Raw genomic sequence first — 27,916 nt, 5'->3', positions numbered from 1 at the left:
CAGCACTACTTGAAGGTACAGTGCATCTGGAAAGTATTCATAGCGCTTCACTTTTTCCACATTTTATGTTACAGCCTTATTCTAAATATATTAAATTAATTTCCTCAAAATTCACCACACAATATCCCATAATGACAATGTGAAAAAAATAAAAATTTAATTATTGCAAATTTATTAAACATAAAAACTTGAAAAATCACATGTACATAAGTATTCACAGCTTTTGCTGTGAAGTTCTAAATTGAGCTCAGGTACATTCTGTTTCCACTGATCATGCTTGAAATGTCTATATAAGGTCCCAGGTTTAACAGTGCATGTCAAAGCACAAACCAAGCTTAACGACAAAGGAATTGTCTGTAGACAACCGAGACAGGATTGTCTTGAGGCACAAGGCTGGGGAAGGTTACAGAAAAATTTCTGCTGCTCTGAAAGTTCCAATAAGCACAGTGGCCTCCATCATTCGTAAGTGGAAGATGTTTGGAACCACCAGGACTCTTCCTAGAGCTGGCCGGCCATCTAAGCTGAGTGATCAGGGGAGAAGAGCCTTAGTCAGGGAGCTAATTAATAACCCAATGGTCACTCTGTCTGAGCTCCAGCGTTCTTCTGTGGAGAGAGGAGAACCTTACAGAAGAACAATTATCTGTGCAGCAATCCACCAATCAGGCCTGTATTGTAGAGTGGCCAGACGGAAGCCACTCCCTGCCTGGAATTTGCCAAAAGATATCTAAAGGACTCTCAGACCATAAGAAACTAAATTCTCTAGTATGATGAGACTAAAATTGAACTAGTTGGAGTGAATGCCAGGCATTACGTTTAGAGAAAACTAGAGACTGCTCATAACCAGGCTAATATTATACCTACAGTGAAGCATGATGGTGGCAGCATCATGCTGTGGGGATGTTTTTCAGCAGCAGGAACTGGAAGACTAGTCAGGATAGAGGGAAAGATGAATGCAGCAAAGTACAGAGACATCCTGAATGAAAACCTGCCTCAGAGTGATCTTGACCTCAGACTGGTGCGAAAAATTCCCAAAGACGTGTCAAGCTTGTGGCATCATATTCAAAAAGTCTTGAGGCTGTAATTGCTGCCAAAGGTGCATCAACAAAGTATTGAGCAAAGGCTGTGAATACTTATGTATATTGTGATTTTTCAGGTCTTTTGTTTTTAATACATTTTGCAACAATTTAAAAAATCTTTTTTACATTGTCATTATGGGGTATTGTGTGTAGAATTTTTAGGAAATAAATGAATTAATTCATTTTGGAGTAAGGATGTGACAAAAAAATGTGGAAAAAGTGAAGAGCTATGAATACCATTCGCATGCCCTGTATGGGGTGATTTTGGATAAAGCCTTAGATTCAGACACAGCTGTCAAGTGTATTATAATAAATAAATGCAAGTGTATTTTGACCTTTGATGGTTCTAAAATATTGTATAATATCTAAAAAAAAAAAAGGCATATGGGGCAATTTAAAACAGTATTATGGATTATTGGGTGGGGCGGGGGGTTCAAAATATTTAGGGTTTAGGGTATATGACCTCACAGCAAATGCCACAAAAATCATTTCAACTCAACCCATCTTTGTGAAAATAACTCTGCAATTATAGTCTATGGTAATTGCCAACATTCCGCTGATGTGGTCCATTATCATTAGCATGCAAATATTCCATTAGCTGAGTTTATAATGACTGTTTGTGGCTGTTAGAATGAAATCTGAGCAAATATAGGAGTCAGATGTCCTAAAAACAACCAATTGAAACCCTGTCCTCTGCACCCAGAATGTATTGAGCTCTTCCACCAGAGCAATGCAGGTCAGAGAGCTTTGATAGAGATCAGGCCATCAGCAGAGATCAGTCCGTGAGGGCTTTATTCTGGCGCTGCACTACACAGTTCTGGCTGAGGTTTTATTGTGCTGCTCTTCAGGCTTGCTGTGGGGCACTGGCTCCTGCTAAAGACTACTTTTGTCAGCGCCAGCTTGGAACTGCAGTGTGTATAAAACAGATGTAGGAGATTTACCAGAGAAGACACTGGGAATCTTGGACAGGAAACTCTTGACTGTACGGATAGGTATGCCGTTCTTTTCATCCTGCATCCTGGCAATCACATCCTCCATCTGACAGAGAAAAAGAAAGAGACAGACACAAAATCAATGTAAAACATATGTAGATTTAATACTGCTGCAACACAAAAGAGGGACTTAAGTCAGTGTCAATGTTCTATGAGTTATATAATGATATAACTCATCTGATGATATTTTGATTAAGATAAATCATAGATATATACACAAGATATAGCATACTGACCCTGAGTGCGTCAATAGTGTCGCCACATTTGTACAGTGCTCCCAGGACTAATGTCATTCAACTGCACAAGTCAAGATGAAGCCAATCTGAAGATGCTGTACTTTAGCACTGTGTATGGGTGTAGTAACAATCAAACACAGAAAACAAAGCACCAAGGCAGAACACTTCATAAGTAAGATTTCGTTTTTTTACGTTTTACGAACTTTTGTGCTGAACAAGTAACGTTACTAATTATAACACAGTCAATTTCTGCATTCACCATAAGGCAAAGTAGCACCAACTTGCATAAATTCTAGGCTTATGCTAGTTTCGTTGAATAAAATAAGCAAACAATGTAAAGAAAATATGACAACAAGATTCTGCTGTGCTAGTGCTGTGTTGGCTAAGTGAATGAGTTGTTTATAACGGGGATTCGTTCAAAAACGAATCGCTCCCTCCATTAAAATGAAAAGTGTAAGTGGGAGAGGAAGTGTGTTTTAGGAGTTTAGGATTAGATTAAATTTAACAGGGAGGGAGAATGATACATGTGCATGCACAAAAACACATGCTCTTTGTCAGCAATACCTGTGCAGCCGTTGTTGTAGAAAAGTTATTTGCATACTGAACACCGTGAAAACTTCTGATCATAGATATGGGCATATATGTGTACTGTATATATCTTTGACTCTGGATGGCCAGTCCCTCACTGCACGTTGGTCCTGCATTCATTTCAAAGGAGCGCTACCCTGTACTAAAATGGCGGCTCTGTTGACGCATTCCTTCCAATAGACAAAAGGGTAGGTGACATCTAATGTAAATATCTATGAAGTAAATTATTTAGTTAAAATAATTCATATTCAATGCAAATTTTAATAGCGTATGAATCTTACAAGCAAACAACTTCTTCAAAAATCTTGTTACAGTTTCTAATCTAAAGGTGCAGTCTGTAAGTTTGACACTCGTGCACGCCTGGTTCAAAACATATGCAAGCACAGGTTGCCAGATTGATGACATCAACAATAGCAAGTCTGACTTTTGAGCCTAAAGGCTGATTTAAGTTGTGTTCTAAATAAAAGCAACAGCATGTGACAGAAGGAATATTTTCCATATTAACAGGAAGGTTTTTGTCCTAACCAACACCTAAAATTTATATTTTACACACGACTTCTTCTTATTTTACACTTCGATTTCTTGCAGCTAAACAACAGGTTGAACTGACAATGATGAGGTGCAGGTACACCTCATGTGCTTTATTTAGTGTTAAATGCTAATAATGTGAGTTTGAATGTCATTTTACACGACATTTATTGCCATACTACTGAAAGCAGCAGCAGATAGCTCACCTCAGATCTTGAAAAGAGAATAAACCATTTGAAATTGAACCTTAGAATTGTGACAACTGTGAACTTGTGCAAGCCAACACATAAGTGATTTAGCATGTACATTTAATAATTTTAAGAGGTTTAATTGTGTATTAATTAGATTATAAACCTTTTATCATTTCGCTGGAGTGCAGCGAGTGCACTATTCTGTGCTTCCAAACGGCTGTATTTAAATTCCTGTCGTGTTTCATCTGGTGCAAACAACCAAATTGCTTATCACTGCGTATCTGGTCACGTAGCCTGTTGTTAGAGTACGGTGTTACAATGTAACCTGCTCACCTAATGTTTTCGTTCATAATATTTATATCAATTGTTAATTAATATCCACCTCATGTGGAACTCTGAATCTGTGTCTGATTTCAGAGGTTATCACTATCCACCGGAGGTCGCAATTCAGTCACAGACACATACTTTGAGGGCCTTTCTGACTGAATGAATGATATACATGCTTTTCCACCAACCTGGGGTACTGAAATATAATTGGCTAAACTGGCATTGAGCAGGTTAAATGACCAAAACAAAGACAGCGTTTCAGCACGTAGCGCACATTTTCAAAGCAGAATATGTGACTTAAGCATTGTTTTTCAGATAAACAAGAAAGTTCACATGGCATGTTTCTTAAATATCAGCAAACATATTATGGTATTTTTATGCTTTAGAGTCAAAAACTTACAGCATCTTTTAATAAATAAACAAAACTAAAATAAAAACTTATTTAAATTAGATTTATTTACTAGATTTAGTAATTGATTTGTTTATTAGATTTATTTATTTTTAATGGATGGATGGATCTTTTGGACCTCACCAAAATATAATATAATATAATATAATATAATATAATATAATATAATATAATATAATATAATATAATATAATATAATATAGATCTTTGCTATATTGAAACAAATAATTCAAACTAAATCTGAACCCAAACTCCCTAAATAACTCGCCAATAACAGCAAATGGTGACTCCGCAGAGACCGGTGTTAAAAACCTATGGGGCGCTTGTCTAAAAGCTCAACTCAGCTTTGGTAAATAAAGTCATTGGATATAACAACCCTATTTATTAGATGAAGAGAGACCTTGAGCGAAGCGAGAGCGATTACGTCACCCGTTCATTGATCCGCTGACATTTGGACTGTTCTCCGAGACGCTCCAAGAGTCTGAGTTAACAAGGCGGGCGTCACTAGAGACCCACACTTTGAACATGTGACCCAATCACTTTACTGCTGCCAGTGACATCACTCCAGCACAGGACCATGTTTAATTCAGGTCAACAACACGCACCCTGGAGATATACGCCACATATGGAGGTGTGTGTGCCATGTGTGTGTGCTCAACGTGTCGTGAAACTATATGAGCTTGTACCTGTGAGTGTTTAGAGAGAGAGAGAGAGCGAGGAAGAGAACGAGAGAGAAAAAGAGTTGTTACAGTCGCCTCAAGGGAAGGCCCAGTGAACATGCAGAATTACATCAGTGAGCATTCCTTGAGGCTGTAATGCCATTACAGAGAATCCTAACAGAAAACCTTATTATGGCAAGTCACTGTTGGAATAAAACTTGGAATAAAATGAAAGTGGATGCCATGCCTATTTTCAGAATCTAAAATAAATCTGTGAAATTTCAGCTCCAGAAACCCAATAGATCATGTATTATAGTTTTCTGTATACTGTAGTTTTTGTGTTTGTCCCTTTAAATGCAAATGAACTGCTGTCTTTTTAATAACCTTTACATGCTATTTGTTTTGCTTGTGTAAGGAAAATCTCACACAAGCAAAACAAACTGAATGACCATTAGCCGGCAGCTAGCTCTCTGCAACTCTCAGATGGTCGGCCAATGAGGCTAAGCAGCCTGGTTAGCACCTGGATGGGAGACCACAAGGGAAAGCTGGGTTGCTGTCAGAAGTGGTGTTAGTGAGACCTCCAGGGGGGCACTCAACCTGCAGTCTGTGTGGGTCCTAACGCCCCAGTTTATTGATGGAGACTCTATACTGCTCAGTGAGTGCTGTTCTTCAGATGAGACGTTAAACTGAGGTCCTGACTCAATGTGGTTGTTAAAAATCCCAGGATGTCCTTTGAAAAGAGTAGGTGTTAAACCCCGGCAACCTAACCAAATTTTCCCACTGGCTTCTGTCCATCATGGCCGCCTAATCATCCTCATTTCATATTTGGCTTCATTACTCTGTCTCCTCTCCACCAATCAGCTGATGTGGTGAGCAGTCTGGTGCAATATGGCTGCCATCGTATCATCCAGGTTGATTTTTGACACTGGTGGTGGATGAGGAGATTCCCTCCAATTAGTATTACGCTTTGAGTGTCCAGAAAAGCCCTTTATAAATGTAAGGAATTATTAGTGGATTACAGCCTTCAAACCAGTGTCAATGATGGAGAAGAACTTCTATCTTCTAGACTGAACCAGGATGATTCTGAAGGCTTAGTGGTCATATTTATTTAACTGTTGTACAGGGGAGTAATGGTTAATAAACTCATTAACTAGCATGTTACTGCTCTGCTCCAATGTGCTGCCTTTGCACATAAACTAAGGATGCACCAAATCTTCAGCCGTCGAAAATTGTATTTTTGAATTTTGGCTGAAAGAGAAAAATGTCCAAAAGAATAAGAGCCAAAAAAAAAGAGTAAAGTGGCTTTCACATTAGACATGGGAAGCACTACACTATGAAACCTATTCATTTCACTGGAGCTCTTTGATTAGGGTTAGGGTTAGGGCATGCACTCATGTAATTGTATATAGTACAAAGCTATGCATGAACCTCATGATCAACGAGAAAAGGAAAAAACACTCAAATAATGCCCTGACAGGATATTTTTATGTACTACACTTGTTTATATTGCTTTCAATATGTATGTGCTATCATGACAACAATTTTTCATGCCTCTTGAGTCATTCACTGTCAATAACATTTTACTATCACTAAAATGTGGCTACTTTCCTTACAAATTACAGACAATTTACATTTTTTTTGCAAAAAGTGATACAAATTTACTTTATATATTTTTCAAAAAGAATGAATAATTCCACTGAAACATTTTCAGATCCGGATTTCAGCCAAGTGTTTCGAAAATAGTTTGCTTTGATTCAGCCCAAAATATTTATTTCAGTGCATCACTAACATAAACACCACACTATCAGTTTGTTTCTCTTGTCTTCACAGAAAATGTTAAAAAGTACAATACCCATCACAAGTTTGGGTTCAGTTTTTTTTATGTTTTTTTAAGAAACTATTCTGTTCATCAAGGTGGTATTTATTAAATGTAAAAAAAAAAAAAAAAAAAAAGGTAAAATTGTAAATTGTTAATTAATTAGTACAATTTTAAATAACAGCTTTCTTATTATATGTAGTTTCAACTAAAATTATTACTCCAGTCATTAGTGCTTTAATTACTATTACCAATAATAATAATAATAATAATAATAACAATAATAATAATAATAATAATGATAATAATAATAATAATAACAATAATAATAATAATAATAATAATAATAATAATAATAATAATAATAATAATAATTAATATTAGAGTGATTTCTGAAGGATCGTGTGACTGAAAGGTGGATTCATGAAGAATGGTGTAATTGGAGTGATTTAAACTCACTGTAATAAATTAATTTATTCATTCATTCATTTTCTTTTTTAGCTTAGTCCCTTTATTAATTTGGGGTTGCTACAGCGAAATGAACCGCCGACTTATCCAGCAAATGTTTTATGCAGCGGATGACCTTCCAGCTGCAACCCATCACTGGGGAACATCGACACACTCTGATTCACACAAATACACTATGGACAATTTAGCTTACCCAATTCACCTATACTGCATGGCTTTGGACTGTGGGGGAAACCAGAGCACCCAGAGGAAACCCACACGAACACGGGAAGAACCTGCAAACTCCACACAGAAATGCTAACTGACCCAGCTGGGGCTCGAACCAACGACCTTCTTGCTGTGAGGCGATTGTGCTACCCACAGCGCCACCGTGCTGCCCACTGTAATAAATTATTAAATCAAATTATAAACTTCTTTAAATACAGTAATTTTATAGTGCATTAACATTTCACAATTTTGCAGGTAAACTAGTAAATGCAGCCTTGGTGAGCAGGATAAGCTGATTTAAAAACATTTAAGAACCCATACTGACTCCAAACTTTTGACCAGTAGTGTACATCTTATCACTATACAGTGAATAATAAATGTATGTTTGTAAATTTCGCTGACAGTGGACATTTTGGGGATTAAAATAACGACAGCTCTGATCTCCATAAATAGAGTCTAAGAAAATCGTCACTTTATCCATTTTAGCCGTGGGTGGAAACATGCAGATAAATGGGTGGAAATTATATAATAAGATCACCTTCTTACTGTACGTCACTAGAGGAGTGAATTCTGAACAGCGTGTTTTTCCACATGCCTGTAGGTTTGCTTGTTTTTGTTCACATTTTGTGGGTTGGTTGATGCACCTGAGACCTGATTAGGGCACTCAAACACGGAAAAAAAATACACTTTCATATGTCCTTTCTATAATTACCAGCATACTTTCTGTGTTGAGTGATTACATTAAGAATTACAAACATTTCCTTTTCTAAAATGTTGATTAAATATACAAAAAAGAATGTGTTTCTAGCATAAAAATCCATGATGTCAGACTAAAAATTCTTGCTTAATATTTGTGACATATTAAAGTTAAATGTTTTACAAAGAGAATTTTGTGATTCAAGTTTTACTCTATAATTCAGAAAATACAACAAACAGCCTCAAAAAAATGACCAAGTCCAACAAAAGATACAATTAAAATATATATGTGGGTGTTTTCTTCACATTGGTCTGAAAAACCCCTCATGAAAAGCCAAACAAAACCAAAAAATGACAGGTGCAAGAATAAACAGTGTTTCTGCATGCATTGTCTCACCTAAAAATCCCCAGTACTATGACTCCAGAAATAGCTTCTTTTGTAATATCTTGAGATGAAATGCTTCTGATGGCAGTTAGTAACCACCTACAGTGCACACGCACTCACTGAGGGAGAGCGGATCACACATACACTTTGTCGACAATGCAGAACAGGCTGGTGGGCAAACACTGAAGTGCTAATTTAAGGTAATGAGGGATCTGAGCATTCAGCTCACACTGATGATGCTAATAGAAACATTTTAGAGAGAAAGTTGGAGAGAGATTAAGATGAGCACATCTCAGCTGTATGGTGCAATGATGTGTGATGAAATGAAGTCCCAAAAGCCTCGCTGGCATCAGTTGTACTACCGCAGTCTGTGGATAGGAATTCATGACAACCAATGCAGAGATTCATGGGTGAATTCAAATAATGAGTCTGCTTTAAAGGGTCATGAAACACATTTTTTGACAGTCATATTTATGTCCTACATTGCTAAAAACACTATTACATTGGTTGTTTTTGCATTCTTTAGAGCAAATTCGTTCATCCGGTTTAAAAGGAAATTTTAAAGAAACGTCACGGTGATGAAATCATTGTGTAAATTCCAGCATGGAGATTGGCTGTCTGTACCGGCCAGTACAAAGTGACGTCATTGAATTTTCTGTTCATTAATTTACGAGAAAGATTTCGTTCAAACCAAACAGCGTGCTCTATTGTGAACGAGATGCAACTTCATTAAAATGCATGATATACTTTAGCTTCGAAGACTGCTTTTACCTGCTACAGTATTGAGAGAGACGCCACGTTGTGTTGTCAACAGTAATTCAAACAAGTAGTAAAAGAAGAGTTGTTCTGAGACATGGGTCGTCAGTGTTGCGTTTTGTCCATTTCCCCATGATGAGAGCACAGCTCGTTTGTGGACACACATTTGTGGATTACAGTGGTCTGCTAACACACGACAAAAATATGTTTGTAAAGAACATTTTTTTTACCCCAGAACTTTTTGAATCTGGAAATGGTGAAATCCAGATTTGCCCCTCGTCTTCTTTTAAAAAAAAAAATGCAGTTCCGGTTGTTGTTTATTGTACTGTCACTATGAATATGTTAAATAGGGCTGCACGATTCTGGCAAAAAATGTGAATCACGATTTGTTTTTGCTTAAAATCAAGATCACAATTTTCTCTTGATTCTGTAAATGTAAAATAAAGGTTAATATGATTAGCCTATTATTATTGCTAATTCTCAAACATATGGTAAAACAACAATAATAATATTAGGCCTATGTGTAACTCAACTGTTGCTTAAAATGCTAAATTTTTTATAGTCAATATGGTGGACTTGAACAGACTTTCAATATGTCCTGTTTGTTAATTCACAGTAAAATTATGATAACAGAATATAACTATTTACAATTATAAAGTTGATTTATTATGTTTAAGACATGTGCTTGTCATCTGTTATTAACAACATTATTAGACCATTTGTTTTCACTAGTAAAATTAGAATGTTGTCATTATCAGATTCCTTCTTGCATTATATTCAACATTATAGGCTAGGATTGTTAAACTGACACTGTAAACATTTATTAATGTAAAACATTTTATTATGCACAACAGTCTGTTTGCTATGAAAGAAAAAACATATAAATGCTTGTCGTAATCATAGCTATACAAAAGGCGATATGATCATTTAAATGATGTGTGCACAGCTTTCACTTTCACTTTTGAGCGCGGCTCATGGCCGCCATCACTGTGGGAAAAAAATCGCATTCATGCAAATCAAACCTCCCGCACGTCCCTCAAACGATCGCTCTGTGCAACCAACTAAAGGGTATTTACAACTTCATTACCTGTTATTCACAGCCTATGCAGGTTGTGTTCACTAAAGTAAGCGTCATGCGTGCACTCGCGCGTTCTCGGTAGTAAACAAACAGCTCGCGGTCAGCTCATGTGTGATTTCGCTGCCACGAATACATCATTACATGAAGACAGAAGTGACATTTTTGGGTGAATTATACCTTATAAATACAGTATGTGACACTTTTAACGTCATTTGAAGGAGTCAATGTTGCTGTGAAGGCTTGTGCGACTGTCATGCTTCTCTCCTGACCTTGAATTGAATTGGCTGAATCGTTGAAAAGCTGAAATAAGATCATGTGTAGAGTCGAATCGAGATCTTTTTCAGATTAATCGTGCAGCCCTAGTGTTAATTGTGTGATCAATGTTCGTTGTTTATGTTTCTCCAGATGGCAAGGTTAGTTATATTCAGAAGTAATATTTCAGCTTTTGATGACATACCTTGGTCAAAATGATTTAGTTATATCACTACAATATTATGGACTGAAAATCCTCTACTTCCACACAGCTCTCAGATCTGCTATAAATGCTGCACTCCGAATCACTGTCTAACCCCCCCTGCGTCTTGTGTTTGTGTTGCTGCTGTGAAAATCAGCTGTAGTGCAAGTAATAAAACTCCCCTTTTCATGTAAACCCTTCCCTCTTTTGCCACTTGTTTATAGCCCTTTAAGGCGAATGTTCACCCTCAAGTGAAATTTATTTACTGTACTATTTAGTCAAGTGGTTCATACCTTATGACTTTTTTTATTCTGTTGAACACAATTTAAGTTTTTTTTTTTTCATGTTAGAAAACTGTAACCACTGATTTCCATAATGGGAAAAACAATATATTTTGTTTCCATCATTTTCATAAATACCTTATTTTTGTGTTAAACAGAAGAAAGAAGCTCAAACAGGTTTGTGACAAGTGAAGGTTCAGTAAATGATGACAGAATATTCAGTTTTGGGTGAACTATACCTTTTACACATTTTTAAACTCAAATTAACTACATGTGTGGTGAAAGAAAGATTGACAGTAACTGGCAAAATTCACCAAATTGCCAACTTATACTGTTATTCTGGAAATAAAATATTTAATTTTATACTTCAAAAACTTGTTTGGGTCAAATATAGACAATCATATTTTTATTACTAATTTTTAATTTACCCTAGAACCCAAATGTTAGGTTTTGCCCAATGTTTTTTTCTTACAGTGATTTTAGTTTTTACATTAATTAACCACAAAATACTTTTAATAAGACAAGATAATAAAGATCTTACAATATTAGTCCCATTAGTGTTCTAAAAGAATAATTAATTCATTCAATATTTTATTCAATTTTATTTAGTAATGTGCACAGATTGGCTGTGCTGATTGTAATTCAGTCATGAAGGTGATAAATAGAACTTGAATTGTTCTAGCAATATAAAAGAAATCACTGATTACATAATTAACATGTTGATTAGTGTAAATGACTTATTTATAACCAGTCCTAGTATAACAAACAGCATACCTTGTAGAACACACACACACACACACACACACACACACAAACACACACACAAACACACACACACACACACACACAACACACACACACACACACACACACACACACACACACACACACACACACACACACACACACACACACACACACACACACACACACACACACACACACACACACACACACACACACACACACACACACACACACTAAAAACAGAATGTCCTCTAGCTGTATATCTCCAGGGATCACATCTGTGGCTGCAGCCAATCAAAGAACAGACTGATAAAAACCAATAAGATCAGCTGCCCAGAACAAAGATATCAAATGCAAATTGAGTCAGTTTTTTTTTATATTTTCGTTAAAGGAAGCAAACAGCCCTTGAAAACACTAATGCAGGGCAAACATTAAACAAATATTAAAACAAACAAATATATATATATATATATATATATATATATATATATATATATATATATATATATATATATATATATATATATATATATATATATATATATATATATATAATTAATCCTCTCGAAAAAAGTTTCCACAGCCATTTCAACAATAACTGTTTTAATTCACCTACTTCTATGTGCATTTTGGGGATGTGCATAAAAAACGGTTGATGGAAACAGCAAGGTTTTTTCAATATCAATTTTTTCTTAATATTTGATGCCAGTTAATCAGGAAGTGACGATTTTATCCGATTTGATTCGTTGGATGTTAATGGTCTTTTGTGCGATATCCCAGTTTTGTGCATAAATTTAATTTGCATCTTTGGATGGAAACATAGCTATTGTTTAGAAATAAGAAATTATGGTAAAAATTCTGCTTTACCATCAAAAGAATAAATTACATTTTAAAATATATTAGGCAAAAAAAAATCTATTTTATATTGTCAACATTTATCCCCGACGTTAGTATTTTTTCATATCGTACTTTTGATCAAATAAATTCAGTCTCAATGAGTATAAGTGACTTCTCTCCAAAACTTTAAACTTATTTTATCACTGTTATTAGTATACTCTAATAAAATACCTGATAATGAAAAAGTGTATGAAACATGTGCCCTATACTGACACTGAAGAGAATAAATTGCTGATTAAAGTTGTTATTTTTGTTTCAAGTGCACAAAAAAGTATCCTCATAGCTTGAAAATGTTTCAATTGAATCACTGAAGGTATATCGTCTGATTAGAGTATGTTGTTCAGCATTTTTTTTTTTTGGACTTCCTAATTTGTGTTCTAAAGGATGAACAAACATCTCAGGGGTTTGGAATGGCATTAATATGAGTAATTATGACTAGGGATGCTCAAATCAGGATTTTTGCAGCCGATACTACATACCAGTTCCTTGTGGTGATCGGCCGATATCAAGTACCGATTCTGATGCTTAAAGGTTTATAACGCATAAAGCACATTTTCCCTCTAAGTAAGAAACTTAAGTGAAGATTTCTCCTTACCTAAGAGAATTAATTAAGGATGCTGCATATAATCTCTTAAACATATCTCTTTTAACTATTTAGGTGTGAACATGTCATGGTCAGAAGCAGCTTTTTCAGAGATAGCACATTAGGTCATAATTTTGGATGAGTCACTAGATATGAGCGATCATGCTGGATATAAACACTGGATACACAACGGTTGCAATCATCACTTACATGAGTCGCGCCAAAAAACTGTAAACGGAGGTTGCACCACATCTGTATATATTTTAGCTGCTGTAATGTAAGCTCAGCAATACCTCATGCCCCCACGAATCATTTAACTCTTCACGTGTTGAAGCTGCTGTATGTATAACCCAGGTGCGCACGTGCATCTTCCTCTGCTTGCAAACTTATAAACACACTAGCGATGAGATCAGCCAGATTAGCCAGTACCCATGGAGTCATTAAATGTGATTAACGGCCGATACCGATTTCCAACCGATCAATCGGAGCATCCCTAATTAGGACAGTTTTTTTTTTTTTTTGGTAAACTAACCCTTTAAAGCGCTATGACACCCCCCACTTTCGGTACAGGTCTCCCTCAGAATTTTTTCAAAAGATGCATCATAATGGGCGTAGAGCTCAGCGAGCCAGCAGGGGAGAAGGAGGAGAGCTAAGAACTGTTGCTCACAAAATGAGACACAAACTGTGAGGAGACGCATTATTTTATAGTTTATAAAGTTAAAATGCAAAGAAATAAACAGTTATTTAATGCTTTGCTACATTTGTTATTCGTAATTTCATATACACACAACCACAATTTATATCATTATAAAGATAATCGTGTTCATATAAACACTATAAAGGAGGACTTTTTCCTCAATCCATGGGTCTGAATGACTCAAAGCAGTTGTCTATTTTATCCATTAGCCCTGTTGGTAATCTAGAGGATTTAGGCAAACTCAGCAGCACGGCGAAGTGTCTAAATGTGAACGAACCCCTGATAAAAGACAAAGTCCGCCATTCTCTAATTCTCGTACTGACCTCCCGATAAAAATGCTTGCTGCGCACAAACAGCTTTGCTGTATCAGCCCTGACAGCATCAGTTTAGTGGCTAGGTTCAGTCGTACGAAAATGTACGATTTTAAAAAGGAGGCATTGCACCTAACCCCAGCCAACCACCCAGGTCTACCTTGCCTTCGAAAAGCATGAATAATTAAGATGCAGGCTCTTCTCATAGGATAAAAAAACTCAGCTATGAATAATAATGAGTAACTGACACGTCATCTTTGCACTTGCAGTTTTGCGCTGCGTCGCCGATTTTGATCCAGCCCAAAAAATCCCAAAAAAGTACTCAAGGGTTTCATAAACCTTTAAGCTTTAAAAATTGAAAATCTCAGATACAAAGCAAAGCATCTCTATTATCATAATAGCATTATCAAACAGAATCTCATCAAAGCCTCCTTATTCATCAGGAACAAATACAAAAAAATAAAGTAAAAACATGTTCCACACAGTTAATTAACGGACACAAACATAAAGAGAAACACTCAGACACACTGCAGGATGCTTAACCCTGCACTCTGATATAGCAGATGTACAGCTGGAGATCAGGCACCGATGACAGCACAAGTGTTTTTTGATAGTGATTTTGCATTAGAGGAGAGTGGAAGTATTAGTGGTCGGACGTAGACAAGGTTATTGCAGGAATGACATGAATTTTGGATCTCCTGTGCTCATTCTGCCTCATCCCTCACTCCCGTTCTCTCATTTTACAGCCCCCCCTTCTGTTTCCTAGCAACCAGGGCGGTGATGACATCATATCCATATGTCAGCCTGAAGAGACAGAACGAGGGAGATTTAGATGCGTTTAAGTGTATGTGCAAGAAAGAGCGACAGGAAAACAGACTAGGACAATAAACAAGATGTTCCTCTATATGAGTCACTCAAGTGGCGGTGGTGACAGATGCTGTCACTCGCTTGAAGAATGGAAAAAAGACAGTCTGTAGTTTACGTGTGCTACTTCTCGAAACTTTTGGCTTAGTGGGATTTATTTCTTTTGACAGGATTTAATACTTTTATTAAGCAAGAACACACTAAATTTATCTTACAGTGTTCTTTCTAGGGCTTTTTTATTCACTAAAGAAAATAATTTTTATTGTATTTTGAATATATATTCATTTACTTTCCTTCGGCTTAATCATTTATTCATCTGGGGCCACCACAGTGGAACACATCGCCAACTATTGCGGCAAATCTATGTTTTATGCAGCAGATGCCCTTCCAGCTGCAACCCAGTACTGGGAAACAAGCATACACTCTCATTCACACACAAAACCTATGGACTATTTAATTCATCCAATTCACCTGTAGCACATGTCTTTGGACTGTGGGGAGCATGCAAAGGAAACCCATGCCAACACATGGAGAACATGCAAACACCCCACAGAAATGCCAACTGACCCAACCGGGACTGGAACCAGTGACCTTCTTGCTGTGAAGTGACAGTGCTAACCACTGAGCCACCATAGCCCAGTTTGTTCATGTTTTAGGCTATTGTAAGAATTATTTGCTCCTTTGTTTTTCCGACTTCGCATGTCACTTTCGTGTTTGTTCGTTTCTGAAAGGATTGGATATCAAAAGCACTTCAATAATCACGTGCACGTTATTATCATCAGCTTAAGAAGTTAGTTATTTCAAATCTAGACGTGCACGCGAGCTCTCTCGAGAAAGTGATACCGGGTTCGGGCTTGGGTCGACAATGGCTCGTTATCATAGTAAATATTATTACGGTGTAATGTCTCCAACCCAGGCTCATTCTGAAAACGTACCTCTATATACAGTTCTGGAGACCGCGAAATACTTCCCAGGAGGTACGTTTTTTTTTTGCAGTTTTTGTTTTTACGAATCTATCAGAGGCTGCTGTGCACCGTTTTTGAGATCTCAAATTTCTCTCGCAAGTGCCATTCACGCCTGCTGTTCTCATGTAAACCCACCAGAGATCGCTGTTGACTGCCTAAACGACCGACTGACTGACCAGTCGACTGACCCACTCTCCTCCTCCTCTAAACCCAACCAATTTTATTGATTGGCCTCCCTTTGCAAAGGATACCCAAAAAGAGATATGGTATGGTTCACTTTTTGGTACCCTTTGACAATGGAAACGGCCATAAAAAGCATGCTGTACTGGGCCATTATTTGTGTAAAGCGCTTTGAAAATTAAGTTTTATAGGTGCTATATAAAAATAATGTTATTATAATTGTTATTATAATTATTATTATTATTATTGTATTTTTTTTTACTTTACATCTTGTGTGATACCTTTAAAAATATATATTTTTAGTTTTTACTGTGCTTAATTCCCGTAAAATAGTAGTTCAATTTTAAAGTACTGATCATTTTATCCCCAGTCATCATCAATGGCGAAATGAGTCAAGAGCAACTCACACAGGACAAGCAACTTTCAAAATCGACCTACTTTAAAAGTTTAAAACCATCGCTTAAGCTCTCACTGAAGTCATCTGCCTCCAACACACTGACACATTTTCAGCGAGAAGTTCAGTGATATGGAAATAAACAAAATATGGAAGCAACTTCTGGCAAAGCCTATTGAATGATTTATTTGTCTGCCACAGCCCAGTGTAACATAACACACGTCTGAAATATTTCCGATGCTTTATGTCCTTTTGAAATAACCTTGCCCTTCAGCAATTTATAACAAACGCACACGCTCAACATCACACCCTTCCAGCATCCGTCTTCCAGAGCCGAGACCAAAGGTATGAGCGCCCTTTCACAGAAAAAAGCACATGAATATTCAATGCAGCATTACACATAATTGAATATTCAACATCAGAGAGAGCACTGCTCAGTTATTCACTGAGAACATGATGTGGTGCTCAGCATAAGAGAGCACACTATCTGCTCAGAGAGATGACACACACACACACCTAAAGTTTCCAACCGTTTCAGTGGCTTTGAAGTCTCGCTCCAGTCCTGCTCTCTCACACACACACACACTGAATCACTCGCTTACACACCGACACTCACACATAAAAAGGCCACACATTCTGTCATAAGAACACAAATGTGCACACAAACAAACAAACAAACACTCACACACTCGCTCTCGAAAGGGTAGGAGGACATTAATTCAGCGCTAAACTCGCCTGCGAGCTAAAATCAGACTGTTTATATGACCCCGATCCTTCCAATTCTTTCCTTCTCACACACTGTACGCATGCACACACAAATAGGTGTGCACAAACAAGCAAGCACATCCGTGAACATGGGATACACACCGCCATTTCGGCTTTCTGCACACACAAGTGTTGCTGAAAAATATTCTGTCCCAAAAAGCTGCAGTGCGCTCTACATTATGCATAATAGAAATCATATTTAGTAAGCTAATGCTTCACCCACATATACACACACACACACAGAGAGAGAGAGAGAGAGAGATTGAGAATGCCCTTTAAAGGGTGCCACTGTAACTCTCTCCCACACACACACACACACAGTTTTTTCACATACGCATCTTTTTCTTTGTGCTTCAAAAATGCTAAACAGGTAAATGGAGATGATTCACATTTAATGTTGGTATATTTAAAAATAAAAGCATGTACTGTAATATTGTACCTTGATATTCATTCTTGGATGTGCCTATAATTTACATACAAGTCAAGTCAAGTCAAGTCAAGTTGAGCTTTATTGTCATTCCACTACATGTTTCTAAAGTGGAACGAAATGTCATGTCTCGCAGGACCATAGAGATGCATAAATAAACATAATCTTAAATATGAACACAACATTTGACTAAAGAGCTATTTTAAATCTGTACATTCTAACATATTGGAGCGGTAATCTAATTATACTAATTGCTAACTATGCATACACTATAAATACTTAACTATACACATAACCTAAGACAGACTAAACAAGTACTTTAACATAAGACAGAACAATATTGTGCAAGATATTGTGCAAAAGAGTTATTTAGGGTTAAAAAAAAAAAGCAAGTAGTGCAACATTATTTTTGGTACATTCACAAGTATACATTGTTTACCATAGTAAATCAATGTATGTTACATGTCAAAGTTCCATGCACTGTAAAAAATACAGTATTTGTTTATTAGTTGTATGAATGTTTCTGTTAAAAAAAAAATCTTAAAACTCATGAAAGCTTATTTTACGCTTTTGAATTGCATTATTGGACTTTGATCTGTCCTCTGACACACGTGTACATGTTCTTTTGATTTTGAAATGTTAGCACATTTTTAGAATTGTTTAGAATTTAGCATGTTTTACGCAGTGGATGCCCTTCCAGCCGCAACCTAGTACTGGGAAACAACCAAACCCACCCAATTTAGTTTATTCAATTTACCTGTAGCTCAAGTCTTTGGACTGTGCAGGACGCCAGAGCATGCAGAGGAAACCCACATGCAGGGAGAACACGCAAACTCCATTTAGAAATGCTAACTGACCCAGCCAGAGCTCGAACCAGTGACCTTCTTGCTGTGCTAGGCACTGAGCCACTGCGGCACCAGTTAAGGCAACTGATAACAACAAAATATCATGAAACCACTAGGCTACTGACTGTTTTAGATTGTCTTGCTGTGATTATTTGCTGAAGCTTCTATTATGATATACATTTATTATCACAAAATTGTCATGAGCTGCCAAAAAAAGACTCAATAACAATATCGGTATTATAACAATAATTGATGTAATGCTTTATTGTTTAAACGTTTTAACCAAATTAAATGGCAAAAGTACTAACAAGTAACAGGTAACACTACATTAAAATTTCATTCACTATCAACAGTGAGGGAACAAAACACACTCATTACAGTTACTATGTTCTTAGTTTAAAAATACAACTCGATTAAGTTTTAAACCAATTTAATAAAATGATTAAGACTTAAAATCAGATTATCACTATGATTTTAATGTTTTATTAGATTAGTTAACTATTTAACAAATAAATTAAGGCCAACTAAAATCAATCAAATATTCTTTTGTAGAAATTGTGAACTTTCGTAGTTCTCATCATAAGTTTAGTTAAATGAACTAATGTTAATTATTGGAATCTTACTGCACAGTGTTAAGAAACAATAGCCCTATAAATGGTCACATCATTTTTCACCAATTGATTGGGGGTTGGAGCGGTGGGTGGCCGAGAGGTGTCTTGGACGACAGTGAAGAGGGTTGGGGACTTGCAGAAGAAAGTGAAAGTGAACAGCAGACGGAAGAGAAGGGCGGTTGAGGAGAGGGATTGGTAAAATGAGGTGCCGGATCAGATTTCAGAGGTGCTGGATCCGATGTGTTCCAGCACAAATTAAGCCCTGCTTCCGACTGAAACAAAATACTGAGTAGGAAGTAACATGCTTTCTTTTGTGCATCATTCCATCATAGCAAACTAATGATTAGAGAGGGTATTAATATGCAGGTGCTATGGAAGCCCTCAAGTTGACTTGGACCGCCACTCCAAATGTGAAAGGAAATGGTCAGACTTTCATTAAAGATTACCAAAACAAACTAATTATTGCAGTGGATTAACTTGCACAGATTAATTATTCTTCTCAGGAACAACAAAGTGAGCTAACAAAGCAAGCATTGTAGATTTTGATTTCATGTGGACTTTAAGACAACTTTTTTAAGATATATTAAGTCTCCAAGCATCTGGTGCTGTGATGAACAACCACTGCAAATGCAACATGAATATTCTTAGAAAGCACTCTAAAAGTTTAAACAATTAATAATTATTGACAGTATTTTAAAGTGTTTATGATATCGATTTTGTGCATCTTCATTATCACAATTATTAATGAGTATTAGCATACACTATATCTAGGTACCAATATTGTAAACATACACGAATGCATGATTAATCATTAACATTAAGGGTTATATGTGCAATTATTAGTGACACCGGCGACCATTAAATAAACATTTTGGTTTTGCTCAAAACAGTAAAAGGGACTAAATATGATCCAATGCACATCAAAGCTCTTTATTTGTCTTTGATTAGAAGTAAAAAAAAGGTTGAAAATGTTTTTGCAGTGATATACTGTACTGATATTGGATATCCAGATCAGTCAACACTGCTGAGGCAACATTTAGATGAACATGTCAATACATGCTGCATTCTTCTCTCTCAATAAAAAAATAAACAATACAAATGACAGCAGTGAGAAAACAGCAGTTATGAAATTATCTGACTGTAGCAATTGCGAAACATTTGCACCAGCTCTGCAATTCACCAGCATCATGATGACAAATGAGGTTATTAAAATGACACTGTTATGATAGTTTGATTAGAAAGTAGATTTGAGACTACATTATAAATCTGGCTATGTGAAACTATCCATCTGTTTTATACAGTAATGCATTGTATGTAATACAAAATGCAATGTACTACCACATGTTATCATTATGGCAGAATCTTCCAGCAACAGTTATGTTGTTTCTCTTCCATTCAAAAATCCTGTCCCATAGTTAGAAGTCACGTTCAGACACACGCCTTTTTTCGCATATAAAGTAGGGAAATATTTTAAGAAAGTAATATTTTAAGCACTAATTTGTCCAGTAATAGATTATTTTCCTTAACAATATCCATGTTGGTGACGCAGTGGCGCAGTAGGTAGTGCTGTCACCTCACAGCAAAAAGGTCGCTGGTTCGATCCTCGGCTCAGTTGGCATTTTTGTGTGGAGTTTGCATGTTTTCCCTGCGTTTGTGTGGGTTTCCTCCGGGTGCTCCGGTTTCCCCCACAGTCCAAAGACATGCGGTACAGGTGAATTGGGTAAGCTAAATCGTCCGTAGTGTATGAGTGTGTGTGTGAATGTGGGTGTGGAAGTTTCCCAGAGATGGGTTGCGGCTGGAAGGGCATCTGCTGCGTAAAAATGTGCTGGATAAGTTGGCGGTTCATTCCGCTGTGGCGACCCTGGATTAATAAAAGGACTAAGCCGACAAGAAAATGAATGAATGAATGAATGAATAAATATCCATGTTTTGTGCTCTAAAATACTGAACTGGTTTACAGCAAAGTGGCACTAGCATGGCAAAAGGCATAGGCTGGTATAAGTTCCTGACAGTCTGATGACCTTGGATAAAAATATCACAGTATCACAGTATTGTGATTGCTGCTCTAAAATATGATCTTTTAAATGTCTGGGGTAAAAAAAAAAAAAACTTTTCCCCATTGAACACAATATGTTTTTATTTAAGAAGCCTTTAAAAAAATCTAGTAAACATGTAACAGGCTTAATAATTCAATTAAATGATTGACTTCTGCAGTCTTCATTAGTTTAAAAAAACAGATTTCTTTACAACACATACAAAAAAAAAACACATGAAAAACCCTACATATACTTTATGGTATAACAGAACATTTTTTCATTTATTCAACCCTGACTTTTCCAAAATATGTAAACCTTGGCATTATGTATTTAATATTTATTTATATATATTTTTGCATGGACTTTTTTCCAAATAAAAGATTTTAATATGGGAAAAGTTTCACGTAAACTTTAAAGTAGCAGACAAATTAATTATGAACGTGGTAATCATTCAGTGCCATGTAAAATGAAATGTAAAACATACCAAAGTATTTCCAACTGTACTGTTAGATCTGTTTAATACCATCTGTGCTATTAAAACAATGTTTATAAATTTCTTAAAAATGGACTAATATAAATAAATTATATATATATATATATATATATATATATATATATATATATATATATATATATATATATATATATATATATATATATATATATATGACATTTGGAATGGTCATTGTGTTTTATTTATGGATAATCATATATATGTTTTAGAATATACTAGCAACTGAAATTAGACATATTTCAATCTGTACTTTTTTTGTGGGATTTTTTTTGGTGCCAACATTATAAGGAATGCAATCTACACATATACAAGTCTTGCTACAGCTTTGTCTTCCTAACTTAGTGTGGACATTGCATAGACTTTTACATTACAAAACATTTCATTGTTTTATATCAGTTAATACAGTAGATACTGTCTATGGCCCAACCCCTAATCGCAACCCTCACAGATACAAATTCCAATCTTTAGACACTAATAAAAACATGTTTTGGTCACTTTATAAGCATTTTAATTAGTGTGGACCAGTGAAATATAATCACTAATGAGTACAATTGAACCCCTAACAAGTATAGCCAAACCAGTAAACACACAGTTTCCCACAGCTGTAATGTTGTTTATATTGTACAAACTGTATATTATATGACTCTATTCCAACCCTCACAGGAGACAATCTGCATTTTTACATTTTTCAAAATACTTCATTCTGTGTTATTTATGAGCCTTTTTGTCATGGGGACCAAAAAATGTGTCCACAAGGTCAAAGTTTACTGGTATTGCTCTACTTGTGGGCACATCTAGTCCCCACAACACTCAAAAAATTTTTTATTTACGGCTTATTCGTATTTACTTACTTACTCACTACCAGAGCAGTTTATATCGAAGTAGATATTTAGAAGCACCATGCTGGTGTTTCGTAACATCAAATTTTTATGAGGTGGGTTCAAAGCCCAACGCGCAACCCCCAACCTGGAGGACCAGGACATACACACATACACTACGGCCAATTTAGCTTACTAAATTCATCTATAGCGCATATCTTTGGACTTGTGGGGGCAACCTAAGCACCCAGAGAAAATCCACACGAACAAACTCCAATCAGAAATACCAACTGACCCAGCCTGGGCTCGAACCAGTGACCTTCTTGCTGTGAGGTGATATCGCTGTACTGTGCCACCCTGCTTGTTCAAACTACATACAGTATTTAAAATGAGCTGAATCAACACAACTCTTGGTTTTAATTGTTTTATGTTTAATCCACTTAAATTTGTAAAAACAATTAAGTTAACTAAATCAATTTGTCTAGGGAAAACATGAAAGTAATGTGTGAAACCCAACATTTTTTACAGTGAACATAAGGAATACAAGGTACACATACATACACACACATGCACACACCAAATAAGTACAGTGACGCAATCAAACAAAGATGCAAATTGCCCACAATTTCACACGCCTCCTCATTTTAGCTGCATTGGGGTTATCTCAACGTACTGAAAGTGTTTAGTCCATTGAAATCCTCCAGGTATTAATGTAATAAGTGGTTATCAAAATTTATAGCAGGCTTTATATAATATGTTTGGCTGAAATAATCATCATCTCTGGAGGTGGAACCGTGTGCTAAGGAATTAAGCGTAGACAGACTTGAAGGGCAGCCCTATTCATCCCTTCCTCGTTCTCAATTTTGTGTATTTTTGTGTACATGTACTTGTGAATTTGCATTTGCCTGTGATTTTGTGTGTGTGTGTGTATGTGTGGGAGGGATTTTAGTGGGTGTTCTGACTCAGCTATGGAAGAATACGATTCTGCAGAAAATGAATCTGACCACCCACCTGCTGCTTTTACCAAACATTCTCACACATACACACACATACAAACACAAACATAAAAAAATCACATGCACAGTAATTTAGAGCACGGACATAAATATGTCCCATAATAACCTGCTTTAGTGCAATTCTCCACAGCACTTTAGCAGATAAAATGTGTTTAGAATAGAATAGAATGATGTGGACCCTTTTCACGCATTTAACAGTCATCAGCATCTTAAATCCTTAAAAGTTTTTAATATTTAGATTTTTAAACAAACTTGTGAACATTTATATTCATTTATGTATGTATTATATAACTTGCATCAAATTACAAAAACGAATTAACGCTTATGTGAGGTGTTTCTAATGCAGCGTCTTTGGGCCTGCGAGTAAATTTGACGTTATTCTCTCCTCAGGCTTCCGTCATAAGTTTCACACAATTTTTTTTTTTGTTTTTCTGAAAGTCTTCATAATATCGTTTTGGAGTTTTTCTTTTATTATTTCAACAGATTGCAAAAAATATATCTGTTGCACTCTCCCATTCACTGCACTCAAAGTTTACCCAGTATGACTTTTGTCTCTTTATTTTTATTAGAAGAAAAATTTTTATACTAAAAACAGATTAATTAATCTTTTTCTTTTGTATGAAACCATATATTACCCAAACATACTTCTCTCTAACTTTCCTGCATACTTAGAAGAGACGGCTGACAAGGAAAATAGCAGAATAAGAATTATTTATATTTGCTGGAGTTAGTTGTGAATGTTTTGAATGTAATTCTTGTATTGCATTGGGGTAATGTAACCTAGAGCTCTGTCCTCGAATTATTCATTTGTATCTAATAAATTACTAAATTTTTTGACATGTTTTGAAGAAAACCCTCTCCTGACCTTTTTTATTGAACACACATGCAATTGGCTAAAGCTATGACAGCTATGACAACTTCTGCTACTGAGAAACCCGGAAATTTAAAAAGGGTCTATAGAATAGAATAGAATAGAATAGAATAGAATAGAATAGAATAGAATAGAATAGAATAGAATAGAATAGAATAGGCTTGTATCTCCTTCCTTGGTTTAATTCTGCAGTCTATTAAGTGGAAATCAGAGCATAGTGTTTCTATTTAGACATACAATACATTAATAGAGAAAAGGAGAGAGCCTAATATAAACAAATTATTTTATAAACACTCATTTAACAAATTCATAATTTTTGTATTACATAAAATTGCTATTATAAAATCTAAATATATATATATAATTTGTCTTTGAATAGATGCTAATTATTTTTACATCTATTGAATAAATCATTCTGGAAAACTTTGAACTGACAAAATAATTCCACAAGGACATAAAATATACATATTTTTCAGAATATTTAATCTATTTCCAATATTCTCTTGGTTTAATTCTGCTTTCTCTTTGTAGAAATCTAAATGGAAACCTTCCCTTTGTGTTTCTCTTCAGGTTTCCACATCATACATGGATCTATAAAACAGTGTAAGCTTAAACAAATCTATTATTTACATTTTTATGTACAAAAACAAACTGCTAAACTTTACACTGTTGCTCTCTGGTGATCTAAAGTACGGCTGAACTATATACAGTATTGTTTTAGCATTTATATTAATTAGTATTTGCAACTGTCATATTGCATGATCTAAAATGTCAAGCCAGGTTTATAGTTGACCAGGCTCCACAGTTCAAATGTTCTTTGTGTAGTCACTGTAAAGTTTAACCATAATAGACAGAAAGTTTATCATTTGCATGTTTTAATGCCTGTGAATGTACATGTGAGCTTTTCAAGCAAGTGTGTAGCTTTAACAAAGCTTGACTTTATTTACTTACACAATGAAGGCTTTATTTTACATTTGATTAAGTTGATTTGCCTGAGACCTACTAGACTTCCGAGCCTCTAGTAAACCACAGAGTACTGTTTATTTAATTAGTATCTTTGCTCTATTGTAATTAACTATGCTTGTGATTTGTGTATTATATTTTACGCACACGCACTCCACAACAGTAACATACCAATCAATATGCAACGATGAATTACTTTCAAATAGACCTATTCAATTCATCTGGTAAAATTGGAAGTGCTCATTTTTAAGTCGCTTTGGATAAAAGCATCTGCTAAATAAATAGATGTAAATTAATTCACTTCATGAATTTGATGCAATTGCCTTTTACTATAAAAATAATTAGTTCTGTATCTTTAAATAAGGGAAAAAGTACAATCCAAATTCTACGTAGTTTTTTTATGTATACCTAATGAAAACTCGTCTACAAAAGTCACAAAATAACTTTAAAAGGACATAAAATGGGCACAATTCTGAGAATATTTTATCTATTTCCAATATTCTCTTTCCAAAATCTAGATCTATATCTCTTTTTTGTAAATCTGTGAAATTGTCTGTAAAACTGTAATAAGCCAAATGACGTTTCAATGGCAAAATTAAAGCTTCAAAAATATAGGAAAAAATGACTCTGTTTTAAAATGAGTGCCTCTATGAGAAAAAGGGTAAACCCAGGGAGGAAAGGAGCAGATAAGCAATGTATGCCAGTCATTTGTAACCAAGAACTACATGTCCTCCTAAATAAAACAACATCCAGCACATGCAAAGACAGGAGGAAAAGAGATGCAGAAACAAATAAAAAAAAGTTGGCAAACACACAGAAATAATAACAAGAGGAAAGGAGAGATGATGATGAAAGGAACAAACACCGAAAAATTTGTGGGTCTTTTATGAAAAGCAGGAGTGAGTGTTGTCTATTTTTAGCGGCAAACCTCTGGCCCTTCGTGTCCACACGTGTGTCTTGAATAACAACAAGGCATTCACGTCGAGTTTGTCTTCACCAGCCGGATGCCATTGTGGTGAGCGTCCAGCTTGCACCAACTGACAATAATTATTGAGGAAATTATATTTATTAATGTACTGGAACATCTGTACAGCCACTGCCACGTTTAACATGTTAGCATTAATAAATGATATACTGACCAAAGAGTTTGACCACTCACTGTACGCCTTATTACCTTCATTCAGAGCTTGTTGAAAAGAAAGCAGACCAAAGGAATCACACTCAAATGACCCGCAAAGCTGTTCTGGAGGTGTTTAATAAGCCACAACACTGTGTCATTAAACACTATGACTATCCAAAGGCCTTAAGACAAATCCTGCGCAATCCACACATTTAGCAAAGTCACACAGTGTGTTAGACGCACAAAAGCATACAAATTAACAGGCCCTACAGAAATCAGATATTATTTTCACTTTACTGTCACGCCTGTAGTTACTGTAATGAGGCAAATGTAATGAGACAGTCACTGAGGGCAGAGGATGTCAAACTAGCACCTGGGGAACCAAAGAGGGGTAAGCAGAGAAGCAAAAACAAAACAACAGTTAAACAATACAACATAAAAGCCATACAAAAGAGATTAAAACAAAACAACTCATAAAAAACATAGCGAAACAAAAGCCCATATCACACTGCTGCCCAGTACCTAGATGGGAGACCACATGGGAAAACCAGGTCACTGTAAGTGGTGTAAGTAAGGCCAGTAGGGGGGATGTCCGTATCAATATCGGAGAAATAAGAAATATATTGTAAAATAAATTTTTGCCATAGTGTCAAGCCCTATGTTCACACAGCTACATTACACATAAACTAAACTTTAAAAATATGATTTTGTAGTGGACCACCCTTTAACAAGAGAAAACACTTTCATGCCAATGATGAGTTTTAAGGCAATCTGTTTTTTAGGTCTATAACAGTAGGGGAAGCCCTAATGCAGGTTTATTATGTCAGATGCTCCAGACAGTGAAATCTAAGAGAAAGTAAAATCGTTCATAAAAATAAAAGATATACAACCTTCCTTTGGCTTAATCCCTAAAGTTTTAGATCTGTTTAGATCTTGTCTTCACAAGAGAACAAAATAAAAAAGCTTTATTTTTATGATGTGTCATTGTCATTGTGTCAAATTGCACATCTTACATGATAGGCTACTTAATATGGTTAATAAGATTTCTGGGAAATACCACCACAAAAATCAGTCATTTTTATTGCAAAAACAGAAAAATCACAGAAATAATTGTGAAAAACGAAGGGGTCAAAATTTAAACAACA

General features: G+C 35.7%; 1 protein-coding gene across 14 annotated transcripts in view; it reads right to left on the bottom strand.

The window, feature by feature from the left end:
* Positions 1-27,916, bottom strand: part of rgs7a (regulator of G protein signaling 7a) — a 99,907-nt gene that overhangs the window by 32,446 nt on the left and 39,545 nt on the right. For all 14 annotated transcript variants that reach the window (XM_087288931.1, XM_087288922.1, XM_087288927.1 and 11 more), the window contains 1 exon segment: positions 2,018-2,114. In XM_087288931.1, the coding sequence (XP_087145057.1) occupies positions 2,018-2,114 (97 nt within the window).

Source organism: Danio rerio, chromosome 17 (genome assembly GCF_052040795.2).
Source record: "Danio rerio strain M-AB ecotype USA chromosome 17, GRCz13ab, whole genome shotgun sequence".
NCBI lineage: Eukaryota > Metazoa > Chordata > Actinopteri > Cypriniformes > Danionidae > Danio > Danio rerio.
The sequence above is the reverse complement of the archived record's forward strand: the minus strand, read 5'-3'. Positions and strand labels throughout refer to the sequence as shown.